General features: G+C 44.5%; 1 protein-coding gene across 4 annotated transcripts in view; it reads right to left on the reverse strand.

Annotated features, from left to right (window-relative positions):
• Positions 1–615: 615 nt before the first annotated feature.
• Positions 616–20,870, reverse strand: part of KCNH4 (potassium voltage-gated channel subfamily H member 4) — a 67,762-nt gene continuing 47,507 nt past the window's right edge. For 3 of the 4 annotated variants that reach the window (XM_053258745.1, XM_053258744.1, XM_053258743.1), the window contains 5 exons: positions 17,484–17,522; positions 15,256–15,623; positions 13,292–13,398; positions 5,869–5,945; positions 616–1,509 (listed from right to left, as the gene is read on the reverse strand). In XM_053258745.1, the coding sequence (XP_053114720.1) occupies positions 952–1,509; positions 5,869–5,945; positions 13,292–13,398; positions 15,256–15,623; positions 17,484–17,522 (1,149 nt within the window). In that variant the 3' untranslated portion in view covers positions 616–951. The remainder of the gene's footprint in view (positions 1,510–5,868; positions 5,946–13,291; positions 13,399–15,255; positions 15,624–17,483; positions 17,523–20,870) is intronic. The other variant, XM_053258746.1, reaches the window with a different exon arrangement.

Genomic DNA, 20,870 nt, shown 5'->3' on the forward strand with positions numbered 1-20,870 from the left:
AGAGAGAGGGAGAGGGAGGGAGGGAGAGAACACAAATTAATTGGGGGGGGGGTCTCTAGGACAGGTTTGAAAAGCCTGTCCTAGAAGAAGATCCCAGTTCTGAAGTTTTAGGGGAACAAAAGGGAAAAGCCAAACAAATTTAAAGAAAAATGCTCTAGGAATTGCTCCCAATTCAAATTGGCTTGTGGAAATACACAAGTACTGTATATTCCTCCATTCTCCAGAAGTGGCCCTACCATGAAATGTATGGAGATGGCAGCCCTAGAGTGGCAGAGGGGGAGACAGACAGGGCTAGCCCATGGGACACAATCCACGGGAAGTAGGATTGGATCCCACAATCCACTGCAGGAGTCCCACTGAAACAAAAGGGAGTTGTGCAAGAGCATAGTCATATTAATGTGCATCTCCCATTCCTTTCAATGAGGCCTGTACAAATGAATGCTCAGGTGGATTGTGGTTCATGTTACCAAGAAAAGTAGTTTTGACTGAGTCAACTCTGTGTTCTCCTAGTACTCTCTCGCTCTGGCTCTCTCTCTCTCTCTTAACATGTCTATTGACATGTGCTGTTAGATGTAGGGGTTTGAGAGTAAGTATTGAATCTGGCAACAGAGAGCATAACCTTATGACTTTCAAAGTGTATTTACGATTCAGGTTTTTTGTTTTTTAAAAAAACAATTTTGAAAACCAAACATCATCTGAAATTTTGGACTTCCAGGTTTCAAGATTGTGCAACATTTCGTTTTAGTTCCCAAGGTGTTTTCCCTCCCCACTCCAATCTACTCGGGTCAAAAAAAAAAGAAAGAAAGCATGGTGCTGGTGGCCAAAAAGTGTGTGTTGGATCTTTTCCATGTAACTTTGTGGGCTCCAGCTTGCTTGAGCCTTGGTTTCTCAGCTGAGTCCTGAGCACCGAATATCTGAAAGGAAGAAGTTGTGACAGGAGGCTCCTTGGCATCAGTGAAAAGTCTCCGAACTCGATCGGAAATGGAAGCGCGTCAGTGGACAGCCCTGTCCTGAGCAGTTGGAGAAAGAGTTCTTCAGGGAGAGAGAGGTAACAGGATACAGCACAGCTGAGCTGGAACGAGAAGAAGTCATATTGGCTGTTTGCCCCCAGTGGCTTCCTTGTCCTGTGTCCGCCCGAGGGGAATGGTATTGGTAAGAGGGACTTGCAGGACCACAAGACATGCAGCCCCTTTGTTCCTGGGGTTCCAAAAACTCTGGGTCCTGGGAGGCAGAAGGCAGTGAGGAGCTGCTGAAGGCTGAAAAGTCAATGCTTGAGGAGGCTGGAAGGCCAGGTGGTGGCACAGAAATGGAGACCTGAGATGAAGGCAGACAGTGCGGCTGTTTGCTGATAGAAGGTGGGGAGGGCAAGGTCCGGGCATTGTTGTGGGTACAAGAGGAGGCAGGGACATAGGAAGAGGAGGCTTGAGGAGTGAGCTGGCCCTGAAGGAGACTCATCAGATGTTGCAGCTCCCGGCTGAGTTGGGAAACTTCCTGGTTCAGATTGTTGATCTGGAAAATAAGAAAATAAATGCTATGCAATACTGATAAGACCAAACTAGAGGAGTTTTCCTTTGTCCTTCAGACAAATCTAATCCAGATCGAAACTACGGTGGAGGTAAAGCCCCCTCCTCTCCCACTGCAGTCCCTATCCGGACTGGGGTCCCATGTAGCTTCTCTTTACATTTACAAAAAGAAACACACAGGCCCCAGTCATCCAATAGGGAAATCATCTAGTTTGGCCCTTAGAATGTTCAAAACACCTGACATCAGTAACCCTTACAACGTCCTCATAAGAGATATTGCTATTACTATCCCCAACATGGTTGCGGCTACTGGTTTGCTTAAGGCCAACTAGTGAACTTCTGGAAAAAGTAAAATTTGAGCCAGGGGCTTCCTGGTTCACACCTCAGTCACTTAGCCATCAATCCTGAGTTTACATACATCTTGAACTTTGAAACAGAAGTGGTGGAGTTCAGCTCCTCACCCCAGGGACATAGTCACTTGCTTGGTCTACACATGCAGCTGGGATAATCTCAAGGTGGCAAAGTGGACTTTACCCTCCCACCAGGGAGGCTGTCACATTTTTTAATGTTGCCCCATATTTTAAAAAAAAATCTGCATGCTAAAACAACACTCTAACATCAAGGAAACAAGTTTCTAACCTAGCACACCTTGCTATGTTAGTGTCTACTTGCAGACATTTTTAATGCATTAAAACATTCAAAAATGTCATCCCCACCACAAATAAGAAGTAGTACAATCCATTCTCCTACCCCCTCTGGGCTTCTCTGCCTCTTTTTGCAGCATGTGTAGTCCTTGTCAAGTCCCTTAATCTCAGTTTCCCCTTTCCCAACTGAATAGTGGCAACTTACCTCACAGGTAGGGATGTGCCCCGAACCAGTTCGGTGCCTCTTTAGGGAAGTGTTAAACTCGCTTGGGCACCTGCATTCAAACCAGTTCGGCGACGCAGAGATCGGTTGCCACGTGCAGCTGCAGCACTGCTCCAAGCAGCCTACTTGTGGAGTCCTCAGCACACACAGGCTGCTGGGAGCAGCACTGAAGTCACATGCGGCCTTTTGGAAAGTGGGCGCCACACCCGTAAAAGCAGTGGGGCGGCAGTGGAGCAGGTAAGGATGTGCTTTTTAACGGAACCGATCCCCGCCCTGCCCTTGGCTGCCCAAGCCGGTTTGGGCACATCTCTACTCACAGGGCTGCCATTAAGAGTCAATTTGGGCATTACCCAAACTGGAAGGAACCACATCATTCACCTAGCCCATGAGCTTCCTTTCCTAAAATGTTATTGAAATTATGTGTGATCCAACTACATGGATGCAGAAAATCCTAGGGTTGGGTCTGGAATGCCATAACGGTGTGCTCTTTTGCACATTCGCTCCTCCCTCGCCCACTCTTCCTTTAAAAAAAACAAATGGAGTGAAATAGTTTCAGAAATAAGCCCATGGTAGCTTTGATTCCATCAACCTTTTCATTTAGTGCCCCACTAATTGAAATGATAGCGATTTGTGACTGATCATGGCTTGGAATTTTTAAAAAAAGATTCAACTCAATAATTTTTTGAAGCCTCCCTCCCTAGGTTAATACTCTGCAGGCGACCAGGCAAGTGCCTATTTGCAAAGCCTCAGTTAAATGGTTCAGTACAGTTTTACGATAGCGTCACAATACTGTTTTTATGTAAAAACAGCTCCAGCCTCATCTGGCAGTGAAGTCAGTAGACGGAGATTTCGCACAGGAACTGTTTGTCTTCACCTTGTAGCCCACTTCCCCATCCCAGCACCAAGCCCAAAGCACTGCCTCCACGACCGCTTTAGGCCATGCTCCTTCTTGAAAGGAAAAGATACGAAGCAATATCGTATATCAAAGAGAATACATCTGAGCATGTACAGAGTGCTTTTCTGTCACCACTGAGCAGCCTATCCCCTCACACATGCAATTAAGGAGCAAGGCTTCCTTTTAACACAATGACAGGGCTCTCCATACTGGTCCATGCCCTGGAGCTCCTCTTTTTCCAAAAACCAATCACTGCCTCCTCAATCCCCTTGACATTATTCAGGGCACATGGGCAAACCCCCCACATTTTTGAAAAAGCCCATGACTTCCAATGATACTACTGCTAAACCCTCAAGCTTCTACTCGGCAGCAGACTACAAGGGTGCAGACTGGGGGCGAGGTGTGTGGCCACAACTGAGCATGGGAGGACGGATGTCCCCCAGTTGCTGAAGCTCTGAGCACTTCCAGGGGCCTCCAGAGGCTTACCCCCCCCCCGGACTTCAGAGCAGAGGTCCAGAGCCTCCATACCTCCTGGGGCCCCCTCTTTAGCCTGTCCCGGGTGGTGTGGTAGCTGTACCACACTGTTGGCCCACACTGTGTCGGGTGGCCAAGCGTGACTGATCTGCACCAGGCAACCAAGTGTGATCTCGGCTTTAGAGACAGAGTGGGGAAAGAAATATGTGGGATGGGAATATGTTAAGAATATGTTGTTGCGTGTTGAAATGTTTCTGCGAATGCATATTTGCAGACAAAGACATCTGTTCTATAGTCTTACATTCTTGTGAGTTCAGTTGCTGTTTGCACCCTCAAGAACCCACCCTGTTAAAAATACTGCATGCGTCACGGGGGTGTGTGTGTGTAGGAGGAGGATGCCCCAACCCTGCAGGTGTCAATGGGACAAACGGCTCCTGCTGAGGGTCCCCTACATAGTATTATCTACCCATAGCATTGGGAGGTGCAGGAGGAGGGCCTCAAGATGAGGTTTGGTCCAGGCCCTGGGTTACCCTCTCTGCAGCCCTGCCTGACCGCGGCACTCATGGCCAAATTATACATTGTGTTTAAATATGTCAATGGAAATGACATTTATCATTTCTTTGGTAAGAAATCTTCTATTAAAGAGAAATTGGTAAAGACACTGGGGGGAGATCCAGACTGGGGCCATATTATGGGGAGGGTGACTTAAATTCTTTGCCCCTGTTGCAGCCCCATTGTAGCCCCAGTTCAGATTCTCCCCCCAATGGCTATTTACTGAAGAAAAGTTAAGCACATTGCCGCTGCTGTTATTACTACTACTATTGTGCCAGCGGCTGCTGCTGCTACTACTACAAAAAGTCAATACTGCTTTTCAACAAAGAAGTTCTCAAAGTTCTTGCTTACATAGCAAAAGGAATGAGAAAATGGTTCCCAGTCTGAAAGAGGCTCACAATGGAAAAAACACACTCAAACACCCACAAGGGACACACCAGCAACAGCCACTGGGAGGGACGCTGTTCTGGGATGAACAGGGACAGTTGCTATCTCCCTGGCAAATGTAAGAGAGCCACCATATTCAAGTATGTCTCTTTGCCCAGTTAGCATCATTCCTGACTTAGTGTAATCTGCCGTTTGGGGCTTGCTAACTTCCACTTTTGGCCAGGACGATATTAATAAAATGTGGCACAATTCTTCCGTTACATGTGCGCTAACCATCCTCTGTTGTCTCAACAGTTGTAGCTCCTCTCTGGGCCCCTGGGAGATGTGCTGTTGTGGCAAGAAAAGAGGGCACCGCTAGGCAATTGTGTACAGCCTTCATTCCAAAAACCTGACAAGATTACACAGGGACTAACCACCAGTCACATTTGAAAGGCCTGGTGGTGAGGGAGTCTTGGGCACAGACCTCTCGTTTTCTGCTGTGTCCCCTTTCAGCATCTATCAAGAAGCAGCTGAAGGAAGGGGAGGAGCCACAGGCACTGGGCAGGGAAGGGTGCTCATGTGTGTGGGGAGGAAGCACGTCTAAGTTGGGATGCTACAAAGAATGAGGGAGAAGAACACAGAGGTGTGGGGTGGGGGGAAGGGGAGGAGAAGGAGGGAAGGCTGGCTGTGTTGCTATGAAATTGTCACCAAGCTCGTGCTAATTTTAAACCCTGACACCCTGAGTCAGAAACGCCAACACCAGGGATGCACAGAAAAATCAACTCCCTCATCCGTTTCCTTCCCCCAGGGGCAGGAACACATGCAGCCAAGCCCCAAAGCAAAACCAAGCAGGCTTTTTTTGCAGCAAAGCGGGGTGTTTGGGACTCATCCATCTTTTCCACCACTTTGTAGTGGGAAGGACCTCAAATAGACTGACATTTAGCAAAAAAACCACACAGGCACACCAGTGCTTAATTTTCAGAGAGCGATGCAGACGTTCAAACCTGTCTGGAAACATCATCGAGGTCCTTCCTCCTAATCTCCAGTAGTGATACAGCAATGCACTTTGCACCTGCTCAGAGACATTCTTACCTATTGGTACGTTGTATTTTCCAAGGCTGAGCCCTGGCACTGAAAATACCAGGGCCAAGCCTTGGTGAGCCCTACTGCAAACTGAGCCCTGGGTCCCACCTCTTGATTGAGTCTCCTGATGTTCTGCTTTATCTCATCAGCTTCTGCAGCTAACACGGGGTTGGCTTGTTCCATCCCTGCAAGGAAATCCAAGGATAGGGGTAGATGAGAGGGAGAGAGAGAGCACCCAGAGATTGCCTTCCAACTGGTTCCTCAACACTGGGTCCTTATAAGCAAGGGATGTTCTGATTTGAGGGACACCCTAAAATCTGTATATGTGAATACTCAAGTTCTTCACAGGGAAACATAAAGGCCCAGTTCTCACTGCAGTGGTAAAGCTGTGCCTGGGTGGATGTGGATGGGGACTCACATGGCATTCAGGATGTGGATGGGGACTCACATGGAGAAGCATTCATACAAAAACATACCCTGGACCATTGAAAACTAGATATCACAGAGAGGGATTTCATCCAGATCTGCTAGTTTTCTATGTACAAGGTTTTTGTTTTTGGCATGAAGGAGCAGTCAGTCACATGAGTCTCCAACTTGTAGCTGGAAGTAATACAATCCAGGCTTATTGAGAACCAGGCCAAATTCTGTACCAAGAAGAGTGAAGTTCTACAACCCATGTACATTATACAAACTGGCAGAGCCCATTCGCATACCCTAATTGATGATGATTCATGCTTCATCTGCTAGTCATACGGAAGGTTACGAACTATTCACACAACAATGAAGCCCTAGATACAACAATTTGTTTGACTCATTGTGGTGATCTGCTTCTATGGTTTTGCACTCCCCCTTTCGGCCTGTTAGCACATTCCAGGGACAGGGTTTAATAGAGTCCGTTTCCTTGTGAGGAGAGAGCCTTGGAGACTTGCGGCATTTTTGTGATACCTGTTTACACACTGAGCAGAAGCAGGGTAAGCACTGAAAAAGACAGTGCTAGTCTGCAAAGCAGCATTAATTCTTCCAAAGCAAACAGCATATCCTTCCCCTCCCAGGCCAAAAGTGTAAAACGTTCTTCTATCTTCTTTTTTGTTGATATTCAACTGCTGTAATCTCTATCCAGTTCTCATCTGATCATGTGGCCTACAAAGTTGTGTGTTGTATTACAATGTGGCCCACCCCCCCGCTACAAAGGGCCCACCCCTACCAGCAAAGGTCTTCTACCACCCCTACCGGAAAAGGTCTGACTAAAGGCCTGGTTATCCCAGCCACATGGGATGTGGTTTCTGCATACCAATTTTCTATGTGCAGCAAGAGCATCTAGAACAGCTGGCCATGTGGATCTTCCCAATTGCATATAGAGTTCTTATGGTCAGAACATCCAGGACTGTTCTGGAAATTTCCCATGCGATCGGAAAGACTCATATGGCAATGATGCATTAGATGGTAGAGCTCGGAGTAAAGAGCTGCCACATGATAGTGATGGCCTCCCACGTGTAGATTGCCCTGTAGTCTCTTTTATGACTAACATAGAGCTAAGAAAAGAAAGAGCAAACACAGAGAAAAAGAAACTTGGAGCTAAGAAAAGAAACAGAGCAAAGTAATACACAGCTTGAATGGAATTGAAAGCATGCTCTGTGGATACAGACACAGGAATTGCTTCATTCTTGCATGTCTATTGTGAACACCTCATTTGCCTGCCATTAGCAATAGAAGTAGTGACCGTGTACAGTGTAATAGTAGACATATCTGAACTGTACTGGGACTGGAGTCCTTTGACAATTAACCTAGTCCATGTCTCCTTCTTCTGACATTCTTTCTTCCTGTCCTTCCATCCCTCTGCTGACCTTTCTTCCTTCTGTCTGTCAGCCCCATCCAATTCCTTCCTTCCATCTGCAAGCAAACTATTGTTTGTTCTTTTTAAAAATATCATTATCTAAACACAGCCCTCTTACACAGAGCTTCCAATGGTCTCCCATCTAGATGACTCATCAGGCAATTCTTCCGAGGGGGACATACTACAATGAAAGACAGAAAATGGCCATTGGTTTTAAGTAGGGTTGCTGTATTCTGGCTTTCCAAATCCGGGTGCCTAATTTGCATATTATGTAAATTGGCTTGAAAATAATTTGAAGTTGCTTTTTGAAGATCATACATGTACTGAACATTATTATTCTCTGTGAAATTGCTTGGTGGTAAACAAAGTAGGGAATTGAGTATTTTCTTTTCTTGGCAGAGAGTTATGTCAGTAAGTTTTGTGTGTGTTTTTTTAAAAAAATAGGGATTAACTTGTCTGTTAAAATGATGTCTTATAAACAATTTTTCCTTTCAGTTATGGGAGAGCTCAATAAGATTTCCTTACAAATAGACAGTATGACTGCAAAGTTATCTTTTCAACAGGAGGGATTTCAGACCAATTTGGAGACTAGATCTCAGATGATTTCTATTAAGACAGTGCAATCTGAACAACATAAGGCCTTATCCCAGGATAGTTGCATTGATAAACAAATGTCTGGAGAAATGCGTGTTAATCTATCAGATCTTGGAAATGACTGTGTGATGGGACCTAGGGGAAAGATTACTTATTCAATCTTTGACACAGCTAAATGTTTCACAAATTCACTCAAGTACAGATGGGCTTAACTGGCCTGGCATTACCCTTTCTCTGAAGTTAAAAAGATTTTGATACATATGTTTTTAGATTCAAAATAGGTCTTAACTGCATTATCTTTTCTCTTTTTAGCTTTCACTGGATTATTAATTGGACTGGTTTATTGACAAAGTCTTTGATAACCTTGTGTTATGGCTTTTTCTTGTCCCTGTATTTTATTATTTTTATTTTAGTTTAACAGCGTTACTAATTGGCCTGGTTCATTGACTGACAAAAGCCCCGCCCCCTCTATCTCATTATAGATTATCACAATGTTTTAGCTCACTAGTTGTCCTTTGTCTAGTAGGAAATGAGTTTCCTATATTTACTAACCTGAACAACTTTTTTACTTTTTCGCTCTGGTATTTTCTATTTTCAATTAATCCGATTGGCCTCTAAACAAAGTTTTTGACACATTTTTGGTAGTCCTTTACTTTTCTTCTTTTAAATCCAATTGTTAGAGAAAAACAGTTTTTAATTACAGATTACTTCACTCCACTGCTTTCTATTATTATTATTTATTTACACAGTCAGACAGGTGTTATTGACTGGTTTGTTTTATCCAGACATCGAGTCCTTCCCAAGGACCTGGGATGGCTGAATTTTATTATCAATGTTGCCGCAGTTATTATAGATATCGTCGCAGAATATAGGCTGTTCCCAATAAAGCAGCTTTTTGTAATTGGCTGATGGTGATTTCTGTGGCCCCTGTGGTGTTGAGGTGCTCTTCAAGTTGTTTTGGAATTGCACCTAGGGCACCAATTACCACTGGGATTATTTTGGTCTTCTTTTGCCACAGCCTTTCAATTTCAATTTGTAGATCTTGGTATTTTGTGATTTTTTCTATTTCTTTTTCTTCTATTCTGCTATCCCCTGGTATTGCTATGTCGATTATTTTGACTTGTTTTTCTTTCTTCTCGACTACAGTTATATCTGGTGTATTGTATGGCAGATGTTTGTCTGTTTGTAGTTGGAAGTCCCATAATATTTTTGCACTGTCCTTGATATATTCTTCAAGGCCTCTTTTTTCCTCCTCTACTGTTTGATGGACTTGCGGCATTCGTCTTCCACCTGAGCTGCGAGGGAGGTATAGCCTATCTACCTCACTGCGGGGGTGCAGAGCATGATTGATGGTCATGATTTTCCTGGTCTTACGATCTAGCGTCTCTAGCTCTGCCTGGGTCCAGTCTATTATTCCTGCAGTGTATCTGATAACAGGTATAGCCCAGGTGTTTATGGCGTGTATGGTGTTCCCGCCATTGAGTTTGGACTTGAGGATTTTTCTAACTCTCCTGATGTATTCACTTCCAGTTTTTCTTTTAACTTCAGTGTGTGCAATGTTATCAGCCTGGAGTATGTCCAAGTATTTGTAATGTTCTTTCTCTTCCAGGTTCTTGATGTTGCTTCCATTGGGCAGTTCTATTCCTTCTGTTTTTCTTATTTTCCCACTGTTCATTATTAATGCAGCACACTTGTCTAGTCCAAACTCCATTGCTATATCGCTGCTGAATATACGGACAGTGTTTAGCAGTGATTCGATTTCTGACTGGGACTTTCCATACAACTTCAGATCGTCCATGTACAGCAGATGGTTGATTTGACTTGATGTTTTAGATGTTTGGTATCCGAGGCCTGTTTTGTTTAGTATTTGTGAAAGTGGAGTCACGGCGATTACAAACAACAGAGGGGATAGTGAGTCCCCTTGGAAAATACCTCTTCTAATGCTAACCTGTCCAAGTGTCTCACCATTGATTGTTAACTGTGTACTCCACATGCTCATAGCTTTTTAAAATAAATATCTGAATGTTTTTGCTGACACCAGTTGTTTCTAAACATTTTAGTATCCATGTGTGAGGCAATGAATCGAAGGCTTTCTTGTAGTCAATCCATGCAACACTTAGATTGGTTTTTCTTCTCTTGCAGTTTTCTAAAATCATTTTGTCACTCAGCAGCTGGTCTTTTGTGCCTCTGGTGTTCGGGCAATTTCCTTTCTGTTCAACTGGAAGCTGTTTGTTAGTTAATAAGTTTGCATTACTTCATCTGCTATTATTCCAGTTAATAATTTGAACATGGTTGGCAGGCAGGTTATCGGTCTATAATTACTTGGAACTGCACCTTTTGCTGGGTCTTTCATTATGAGATGAGTTTTCCCAGTTGTTAGCCATTGTTCAATATCACCTCCTTGCAAAATGTGATTGAACTGTTTTGATAGTTGTTTATGAAGGCTTGTTCGGTGTTTAAGCAAAAAGCCATGCAGTTCATCGTTGCCTGGAGCAGTCCAATTTTTAATTTTCTTTGCTCTTTCACTTATTAATTCTGGTGTTATTATTAGATCTTGCATTTGTTGGTTACATTTTTTGACCTCTTTCATCCAGCCTGCTTTTTTATTATAATCTATTGGATTGTCCCATAATTTCCCCCAAAATTGCACTGTTTCTTCTTTATTAGGTGTTTCTATGTTTCTTGCAGTTTCTCCTTCTATGCTTTGGTAGAAATGTCTCTGATTCGACTGGAATTGGAGATTCTCCCTGTGCTGTGTAATTCTGGCTTCGTATCTGCTAATCTTCTTTGGCACTGCTGTTATTTGCTGCTTTATTATTTCCAGGACTTCTCTAATTTTCTTTGAATCTAGGTGGTATTTTTGGATCAGATACTGTATTGTGTTTTCATTCTTCAGCTTCTTGTCTTTCATATCTTTCAATTTACTAGCATCTGATCTAAGCCTGGAGAGTTTATTTTCTAATCTAATCTTCCATTTAGGTGATGTACTACTTTCCTTTTTTACAGGTCCACTGTTCTTATATCCGAGCTCTTGTGTTGTTATTTTTGCTGCACTGTACATTAGTTAGTTTGTTTCTTGCAAATTATTGTTTGTTATTTCTGCAAGTATAGCATTTATATCTTTTAATGCCTGAGCAAGTTGGTTTTTGGCAACTGTTTTTAGAGCTGGAAGTCAAACCCTGGTGGTTGTTTGGTTCATGTGCTCAGTTATTTTTTGCTTTAGTTCTTGTTGCTTTTCTGTTAAATGGCATTCGGGTTTTTGAGGTGAAGGCAAAGGGGAGGTTGCCTGGTTTTGATTTTGAAAGAGTTCAGCAACAGTGGCATCCTCTATTTCCAACACTTCCTCCACCTGCGCCTGAGCAACTTCTTCAATTGGTGGTATTTCTTCTTCCATATCTTGAGCCTGTGTTGCTCTTTGCAGTTCTTCCAGCTCAACTTCTGTGAATACTTTATTTCTTATTATGAATCTTTTCTGGTCTGCTAGCCTTTGTTCTGTTATTTCTTCTCTTTCCAAATTTGGTACATTCTTTTTAAATAACCTCTTCTAGTAGGACTAGACTTGTAATAGCAGATCATTATTTCCTTGTTCGAATTTTTCGTATATTTTTTCCGGTTAAGCGATGTTTCTTCCAGTAACCTTGCAGTCTCCAGCCCTGGTTGCTCAACTGAAGATCATCATCATCATCATCATCATCATCATCATTACTTTTCTTCTTCTTCTTTCTCTTCTCAGTTTGCGTTTACACAATCATTAAATACTTTTTGGTAGATAATATGCTAGATACCTGAGTAATATAAAAACCAACGAGATTCAATTCTAATCTGAAGTTCAAAACTGACAGAGTTGCCACTTTTTCGTTGTCATACCTTTTCTTTTGGATTTTGCTTTAAAAGGACGTTTGGTTGGAGTAGACAACTCTGATGATAAGATTGTACTTTATTTGTGGATAATAAGGTTGCAAAATAAGTATGCAAAACTGTTTTTATTCCTGGACATTGGAAGCTTGGAGATGCATCCTATTCTTTTGATCTTATATTACTTTCACTTTCCCCCCTCATCTTTGAATCTTTGTATTTTTAAAACTAATAAAATTTATTTTAAAAAAAGAAAATAAAATAATTTCTGAGCAGAATAGTGACTGCATGTTTTGCTCCATAACTTCGCTTCTACAAGGGCTAGAGCTTAGCTTTTTAAAAGAAAATGAAAGCTGAAATCCAGGCAAATCTGGGTGGGCGAAGCAATCTGGGTGAGATGCTTAAAATCCGGGTGAAACCTGGAATTTGCGGGGCAAGACAACTCTAGCTTAAGGAACCTTCCACAAATGGCAAAACAAAAAATAGTCTCGGAATAAAAATCATATGATTAGGAACCAATGAATTTCAAAGTATGAGCCTTGAGCTTAATCACCTTGAGTTTAATGCAATTCAATGGTCATTCAGAAATGCATTCCTATGGCCCTTTGGAAGAACTGATGCATTTCAATGGCCATAGGAACATAGCAAGTTGCCTTAGTCCAAGTCAGACCACTGGTCCATCTAGCTCAGTATACTGACTGGCAGTAGCTTTTCAAGGTTTCAAGCAGAAGTCTCTTCCAGTCCTACCTGAAGATGCCAGGGAGTGAAATGTCTGCATGCAAGCAGATGCTCTATCACTGAGATATGGCCCCATCCTCTAAGGGGAACATCTCACATGTCATCACCCATCCAAATGCAAACCAAGGAGGACCCTGCATAGCAAAGTTCTTGCTCACTATCACAAGACCTGCTCTCCTCTCCAAGGCCATTCTCTGTCATTCATTTTAGAATGTTCTGTAGGGTTAGCAACATCTGATCTTCCCAGAAAATTCTCTAGGCCCTCACAGCTAAACATTTGTGACATGAGTGCTGCTATAGTGGGTGAAATGGACCAATCTTATCTTGAGTACTTGTTAATGAGCTTTGATGTTCAACAAATGCTTCCAGAGCTAGCTGAACGTTCTTGCTGAATAGCTTGATATGTCTAAGATTGTTTTTTAAAAAAATGTTCGCAGATGGTTAGTGGCTAAATGGCTTTCTACCCCCAAAGACAGGTGGAAGGAGCCCCTCCTCAGTTGCCATGGTTACCTGACACTGGCGGCTCTGGCACTGAGCTCTGCGGGGGCTGTTCCATGTTGAAACTAAAGGTTTGTGTTTCTGATGCTCCACCGTCATCTTCAATTCCATCAACGACTCTAGGAAGGTGAGTTTAAAGAGGAGCTTAAAAGGTGAAAGGCTAGGTCAAGTGATGGCTATTAGTCAAGAATAGAACACCCACATTCAGGGGCAGTATACCTCTCAATATACAAATATGTAAAACAAGGCATTTGATACTATTGACCATGGTATCCTTCTGGATCGCTTGGGGGATTTGGGAATAGGTGGCACTGCTCTGCTGTGGTTCCGTTCCTATCTGTCTGGTAGATTCCAGATGGTGTTGCTCGGAGATAGTTGCTCTCTGAAACAAGAGCTATTGTATGGTGTCCCTCAGGGCTCCATCCTATCTCTGATGCTTTTTAAAATCTACATGAAACTGCTGGGTGATGTCATCAGGAGATTTGAAGCAAGATGTTATCAGTATGCTGATGACACCCAAATCTATTTCTCCATGACATCACCATTAGGAAATGGCATAGCCCTTCTAAATGCCTGCCTACAGGCAGTAATGGACTGAATGAGGGATAATAAATTGAAGCTAAATCCAAGCAAGATGGAAGTACTCATGATAAAGGGTCATACTTCGAGGTGCACTCTCTGGTAACCTCTAGGCTTGATTACTGCAATGTACTCTACGCGGGGCTGCCTTCGTATGTAGTTTGGAAACTTCAATTGGTTCAAAATGCAGTGGCTAGATTGGTCTCTGAGGTCTCTTGGAGAGACCATACTATGCCTCTTTTAAAGCAACTGCATTGGCTGCCAATAGGTTTCTGGGCAAAATACAAAGTGCTGGTAATTACCTTTAAAGCACTAAATGGCTTAGGACCATTTCTTCTGCATGATCCCCACTGCACATTAAGATCATCAAGAGAGGTCCGTCTCCATATACCACCAGCTCTTCTAGCGGTGACTCGGGAGCGGGCCTTCTCTATAGTCACTCCTAGGCTGTGGAATGAGTTCCCTATAGACACTCATGGCTTAACCATGAATCTTTACCGGCCTTTAAAAGAGCCCTTATGACACACTTTTTTTTGGCCAGGCTTTTAGAAACCTCTGAATGTTTTTAAATTTTTTATTGCTGTTTAGATTTTCCAATTGCTATAATATGCAACTGTTTTAAAAATTTTAACTGTTGTTTAATAGTTGACTTTTATTCTGTTTCTATTGTGTTTATTTTTGTGAACTACCTAGTCCCTTTGGAGCCAGGCATTATATAAATTAAATGAATGAATGAATGAATGATGGAGAATGTCATCTTCTCTTGTTGCCCACACCATGCCTTGTTTGTGAGCTTCCTTGGGGCAATGGCTGGCTACTTTCGTGGACAGAGAGTTTAATCAAATTAAAATTGATTTGATTTGGCATGGTAATTTGTATGGGTGTTGCTAAAGAACACCTGAACATGTGTAGAATGCACAATCCCATCACATCATTCAGTCCAGGCAATGTGCATCTTGAGATATGTTTCTAATGATGGTTGATTGCTGCAGGTGTGTAAGTCCATTTCACAGGAATATCATCTGAACTATAATGCAGTGCAAGTGCACTTTAAAACCAGTTCATTGGTATAAAACAAACAAATTAAATAGGCAAAAGGACCTCATTCCAGTGAGGATATAGAAGAGAAGAGTATGGCCGAAGACCGTAGGAGGATGAAAAAGAAAATCCAAATGGTGCTCTGCCTTCTTCCCACAAGTTAATAAGGGGCCCAATCCACTAGGAAGCTCTTTTGCATGAGCCTCAATGACATGAACAGAAGGTGTGCAAGAACACCACTGCACTCTTATGCAGCTCCCTTTCATTTCAGCGGTGCTTGCACGGGAGAACTTCCCAAGAGATCATACCCAATGGGTTAAATCTATACAACGTCCACCCAGTAGCACAAGGACCCATACCTGGGGCTGAGGTTTGGGGAGCCATAGTTCATGAGGGAGGGAATGAGGAGCTTGCCGGGTTTCCAGCCATTGCCGCCCTCACTGTCGGAAAGTCGTTCCTTCTGGCGGCACCGCGGAGAGGGGCTACTACCCCGACTGCAGCGGGCTGGGGACCGACAGTTCCGCCGCAGGGCTGAGAATTGGCGCAGGTCATCCCCCAGCAGGCTGCTGAGGGAGCCACGCCTGACGGGGCTGTTGAGGTTGGGCAAGAGGAGTTTGCGGCGGGTAATGGTGGCGGGCGAGGGCTGGAAGAAGTCCTCCGGATCCTCATCGTACTCCTGGATGGAAGGCAAGGGCTTCTCAGGGGCAGCACCACTGTCAAGGTGAGGCTGGACAAGAGGAAAGAAAAGGGAGAAGAAGAATGTTCAAGCTGGGGGCGGGGAGATGTCTCACCTGCCCAGCTTAAATTGCCTTTAAGCCCCTCTCACTCGATTCATGCCATCCCCCATTATAGGCATTTGTAACTGGCATTCTGGCCAATGGAGGTTTTATGTTTGCATTACAAATCCATTTAAGTCTCATGTATAGAAAATGCTCGTCGCCTTCATGCTCTGTATCATTTTCATCCATCCTTCGTTCAGCATTTTTAAAATGTATGAATTGCTGTGTCCAGGTTTGTTTGCAAGGTTAGTCATTGTTATTCTTCGTATTTTGCAGGGTTAGGGAAATGAAGACTGAAACAACAGATCAAGGTCATTCCTATGAGGTCATTCTTCAAGAACTAGACTAAGAGCAACAAATTGTCCTGCCCGGTACTTAGAAAAACAGAGTTAGGGACATAAAAAGCTGCCTTATACCAAGTCAGATCATTGGTCCATCTAGTTCAGGACTGTCTACACAGGGGGTTACCAACCTTTTTAAACAAGTGTACCTTTTCTGTTGCAAACTTTCAGCTCATGTCCCTCATAGAAATTTTTAGGGGATGTGTGTGTGCACACACATACATTTAGATGTTACAATTATGAAACAGGCTACTCCAGTCACTGGCTTACATCCAGTCGAAGTTACTCATGAATACTCCCACTGCAATTAATGGGGAAACTTGTCCCAATACTTGGTGCTAATTTTCTGAAACCTGTCAGCCAGGCTGAGGGGAGGGGTTTGCCAAGCTTTAGCACATAGGCAGCCAATCAGGAGCAGAGGAAGAAGGTCTTTACCCTCCTCCCTCCCCTTCTACTGTGGACAGACTGCTGAGGACATGTCAGCTTCAAGCCAGCAATCCTCAGATGGGGAATAATATGATGAACATTTATATACCATTTTCTAACAAAAGTTCCTAAAGCGGTTTGTATAGATATAAATAAATAAATATATAAACAAACAAACAAATAAAATGGCTCCCTGCCCCCAAAGGGCTTTTTTTTTTTTTTTTTAAGGATAGACACCAGCAATAGCCACTGGAGGGATGCTGTGCTGGGGATGGATAGGGCCAGTAGCTCTCCTCCTGCTCAATAAAGGGAATCACCACTTTTAAAAGGTGCCTCTTTGCTCAGTTAGCAAATAGTGTAGCTGCAACGTTGGGAGGCAGGTGGGCTCTGAGTAACCCCTAGGAACCCCCTAGGCTATGTGAAACCTTCAAGTTGAAGTGGGCTATCTTATGAGGACGGTAAATATCAATTAAGATTATAGTGAAAGGAAAGTAGGCAGATTAGTTGTTACTAGAACAACTTGATTCCTGTACTCCCCAGTTTTTTAATGGTTTTCGTTTTGGCTGACAGTTTTAATTACTGCAAGTCCTTTGTAATTTCTTCCTGTAATTTCAAATTATACATGTTTCCCTTGGGGTACTAGTGCTCCCTCTTTGGAACTCCTAGTCTACACTGACTGGCAGCAGCTCTCCAAGGTTTCAGGCAGGAGTCTTTCCCAGCTTGAAGACGCCAAGGAGTGAATCGGGACTTTTTGCATGCCAAGCAGATGCTCTACTACTGATAGTTTTAAGGAGAAGAGGCACCATTATGGATCAAGATTTGTGCCAAAATTTCACACAAATTTAAAAACTGCTGGAATTCCTGATTTACAATTTGATCTTTCAGTCTCAAATATTCATTATACCTTGCCTTCAAGATTTGACTTGAAAATTCATGCTCCATGTTTTCTAGAAGTACCCCTCAAAGTTGTGCCCTTTCAAGTCTCATGAATAATCAACAGCTTCCCCACAACCCATGCCCCCAGCACAAAATTGAAGCTACCTGGGATAAACGTGGGGACCTGGAAAATCGGAGAAGTCCCTGGAGAGGAGAAAAACAAAACACAGAGAAAGGAAGGTCAGTTAACTCTTTGGGTTTCCAGTCCAGGCTACTGCCCCCAAACAGGCCACTTTTGGTTGCTAATCTGACCACCCATCTAAAAGTTGAAGCAAAGTTATCTGACACAGTCTGCTGGGCTATGAATATATTTGGACTGCAGCCCAGGCTTATGCTACTCAGCCAGAAAGCTACATGAGATAGCATTCAAAGACTGCCATCTTGGTATGAACTAGAACAGGGATTCTCAACTTTGGGTCCCCAGATATTATTGGACCAACTCCCTTAATCCCCAGCCCCAATGGCCTTTGGTTAGGGATTATGAGAGTTGAAGTCCAATAACATTTGGGGACCCGACATTGAGAATCCCTGAACTAGAAACCTTCAGAATTTGCCAGCTGAGACTAGACCAGTGGTCATTATCTGGTTTGCCACTGTAAGGCAGCAGAGAGCTTGGACAGATGACCCTAGAAGCAGGACCAGGATGCTTTACTTCTTGCATCACGTGTGACAGCTTGCTAGAGGAGGGAGCTGCTGGCAATGTCCTTCTGCTGTGCTTTAGCACCACCACTGTGCATGGCCATTGTGCAGTATTATGGCTACCCGTACAGCAGGAGTTGGGTGACAAAAGAGGCCGATACAGTTTTAACTGGTTCTGAAAGACTGCTGCCTGTGGCAGAATTCCTCACAGTGTGACACGTTCTTGGGCCATCCACCCCACCTGGCCACTTGGCCACCTGCTTTCTTCCAGATCACCTGCCCTAACAGATAGCAAGTCAAATATGGTATCTGTTCAGGATTCATGTTACTGTATACGGCCCATCAACTGATACTACTTCCACCAACCTAGTTGATAACTTATTGTATTTCTTTTTCCTCTTCAGTTTGTTTCTCCCTTAGAAGGAATTGTAGTTCGATGGTGCTAAGAATGGTCTAGACATCCTAGCCCGTCCCTTGCAGAACAACAATTCCCTGGGAAGAGGGACTGTCTGTTAAACCAGTTTAAGTCATGACTGTAGCCATGCCCTTAGTCTCTGCAAAGGGATAGACTTTGCCTGTACCCTGAGGTCTCATCTTTTCCTAAGAGCCTCTCCTGAAAACTTGTTCCTCTGCTCCTGGTGTTACTTTCCTATTTGTTCCGAGATCCAAAAGTGTAGCCCCCCAACCGACACACACCAACAAACCTAGAGACAGACAAATTTCCATATGCTACACCAAAGTGTCAAGAGAGGCACAGAGAGGGGGAGAAAGTTCGGGGCAGTTGGCAGTGAGAGGGTCATTCTGATGCCAGGTGGGAGCAGCAAGGTGTGTGGGACATGGGGTGAGGGAGGGCAGGGACGGGACAGACGACCTTTCACCTCTAGTTTGAATGTAGCCCAGGCCGATAGCGCCCAAAGCATGTTACCATCCGACGGCTGTTGGAGAGCCTACGGGCGAATACTGGCTGGTCACGGTCTTGGTCCTAGTGGACAAAAACCACCATCACAATCAGCAGGGGTTGGGCAAGTCTTGGCAAGGGGGAACGGAAGACAGAGGAGGGCATGGAGAAAAAGAGCAATGGGGAAGGGAGTAGCAATGGGAGAGCAATGGGATGTCCAAGGTCTCTCATTATGCAGGTTAAGCATGCTTAGAGGATGCTAAATGTGGAAACTGGATGCAGTTTTGGATCCCTGAAAATGGCAATCGCCTCTTTCATCACCAAATGGCGGGACTCCTGCCACTTGGCTCTTTGCTTCGAAAGCAGAAGCATGGCTTGGCTCAAGCCTCACAAGGAAGTTTCAGAAGGTGGCCCTTTCATGAGGGGAGGGGAGGCACTCACCTCCGGCAGCAGATGAGTGGAGCATCCACAGGATGACAAGATGACCACCACCACTGAACCCATCTGACCCGGCTCGCACCTCTCCGCAACCCCCTTGCAAGAAGCATGTGAGGAGAAGAGGAGGCTGCGGGCAGTCTTCCGTCTCCTTGCCCCTGTACCACTTTCAAAGCTTGCAAGGGGGCTGGCCCCTACCAGAGGCATGGGGCAAGGCAGCATTTGGTGCTTCACCTCAGACACCTTGGGCCACCCCTTGGGTTTCAGTTCTGGCTGGAAATCTTGGACAACGTGGCCACCTTGCAATCTTTGTGGAATGAAGCACAGAAGACCAAGCTAGATGTGGCATGGAGGAGACCCACAATCAGATCTCTCAGTGTCTTTTGTTTGCCCACAAGCAGCCATGGGGGTTAAGGGTGGTTAGCACTTCTCCCTGTGCTGTTTCCCAATGGAAGCTGCACTCCCTGCAAGCCAAAAGACAGATACAGAGGCTCTACACATGATCCGTGTGTAGAGCCGAACCCGCTCTCCCCGCAGACGAGCAGGGAGCTCATCCTGGGCGGCCGGATCAGCGGCCCGCACAATTACCGGCTCCGTCACGGAGCTGATAGTCCCAGGATGCCCTGCATGAGTGCGGGGGGGGGGGGCGTTCTGGGGAGACCCCTGAGGTCAGGAGGCTGGCTGCAGCCTTCCGGTCAGGGGTCTTCTCGTGAGTCGCTGTGGCAGAGAACTGCATCGTGGCGATTCACAATCAGAAGAACAGAGTTAACAGAGCGCTCGTTCCGCTAACCTCGTTTAAGGGGAGGGGTATTTGGGGAGGTTTGCTACCGGGAGCTGCGTGGCCCCCATTGCAGCACACGACCTCCCCAAAGTGGGCTGGGCTCCCTTAGCCCACTTTTGGGAGGCAGTGAGAATAACCTCACACCTGTTTTTATCCTGCTCCATGACTAGCAACAGCTTCAGGAAAGGGGACACACACACACACACACACACACACACGTGCGCGGGTGGGGGAAGAGCTTAACCCAATCCAAACTCCTCCCCCTCCCCATGGCTTTTTAAAGACACATGACTTTGGGAGCTCTCGTCATGGATCTCCTGCATCTTTTGGCCTGCGTGCAAAAGAAATAGAGACGTAGGAGGGCTACAGCTGAGAAGACTTTAAAGGGCACTTTCAGCCATGTCTAGCTAGATCGAACTGGTAGATCTTCTAGGCATGGGAAAGCAGGCATGTGTAGGGCTTCAGTGAACCACTAACCTTTGGGGGGCACCATGCATTTCTTGAACCCTGACCCCCCACCTCACCCTGACATCTTTGAACTGTCACTGAACTCTCATACCTACAGAGAAACCCAAACACGTTTTGTGTGGGCTGATATGAACCCCAGAAGTTTAATTTGGGGCTTTGTTCACAACAGGGGCTTTGCTGGGAACCTATTTTCAATTATACCAGGGTTCCAGTCTGGAAGCAAATTATCTATCTATCTATCTATCTATCTATCTATCTATCTATCTATTTA

This window comes from Hemicordylus capensis, chromosome 6 (genome assembly GCF_027244095.1).
Source record: "Hemicordylus capensis ecotype Gifberg chromosome 6, rHemCap1.1.pri, whole genome shotgun sequence".
In the NCBI taxonomy this organism is placed as follows: Eukaryota; Metazoa; Chordata; class Lepidosauria; order Squamata; family Cordylidae; genus Hemicordylus; species Hemicordylus capensis.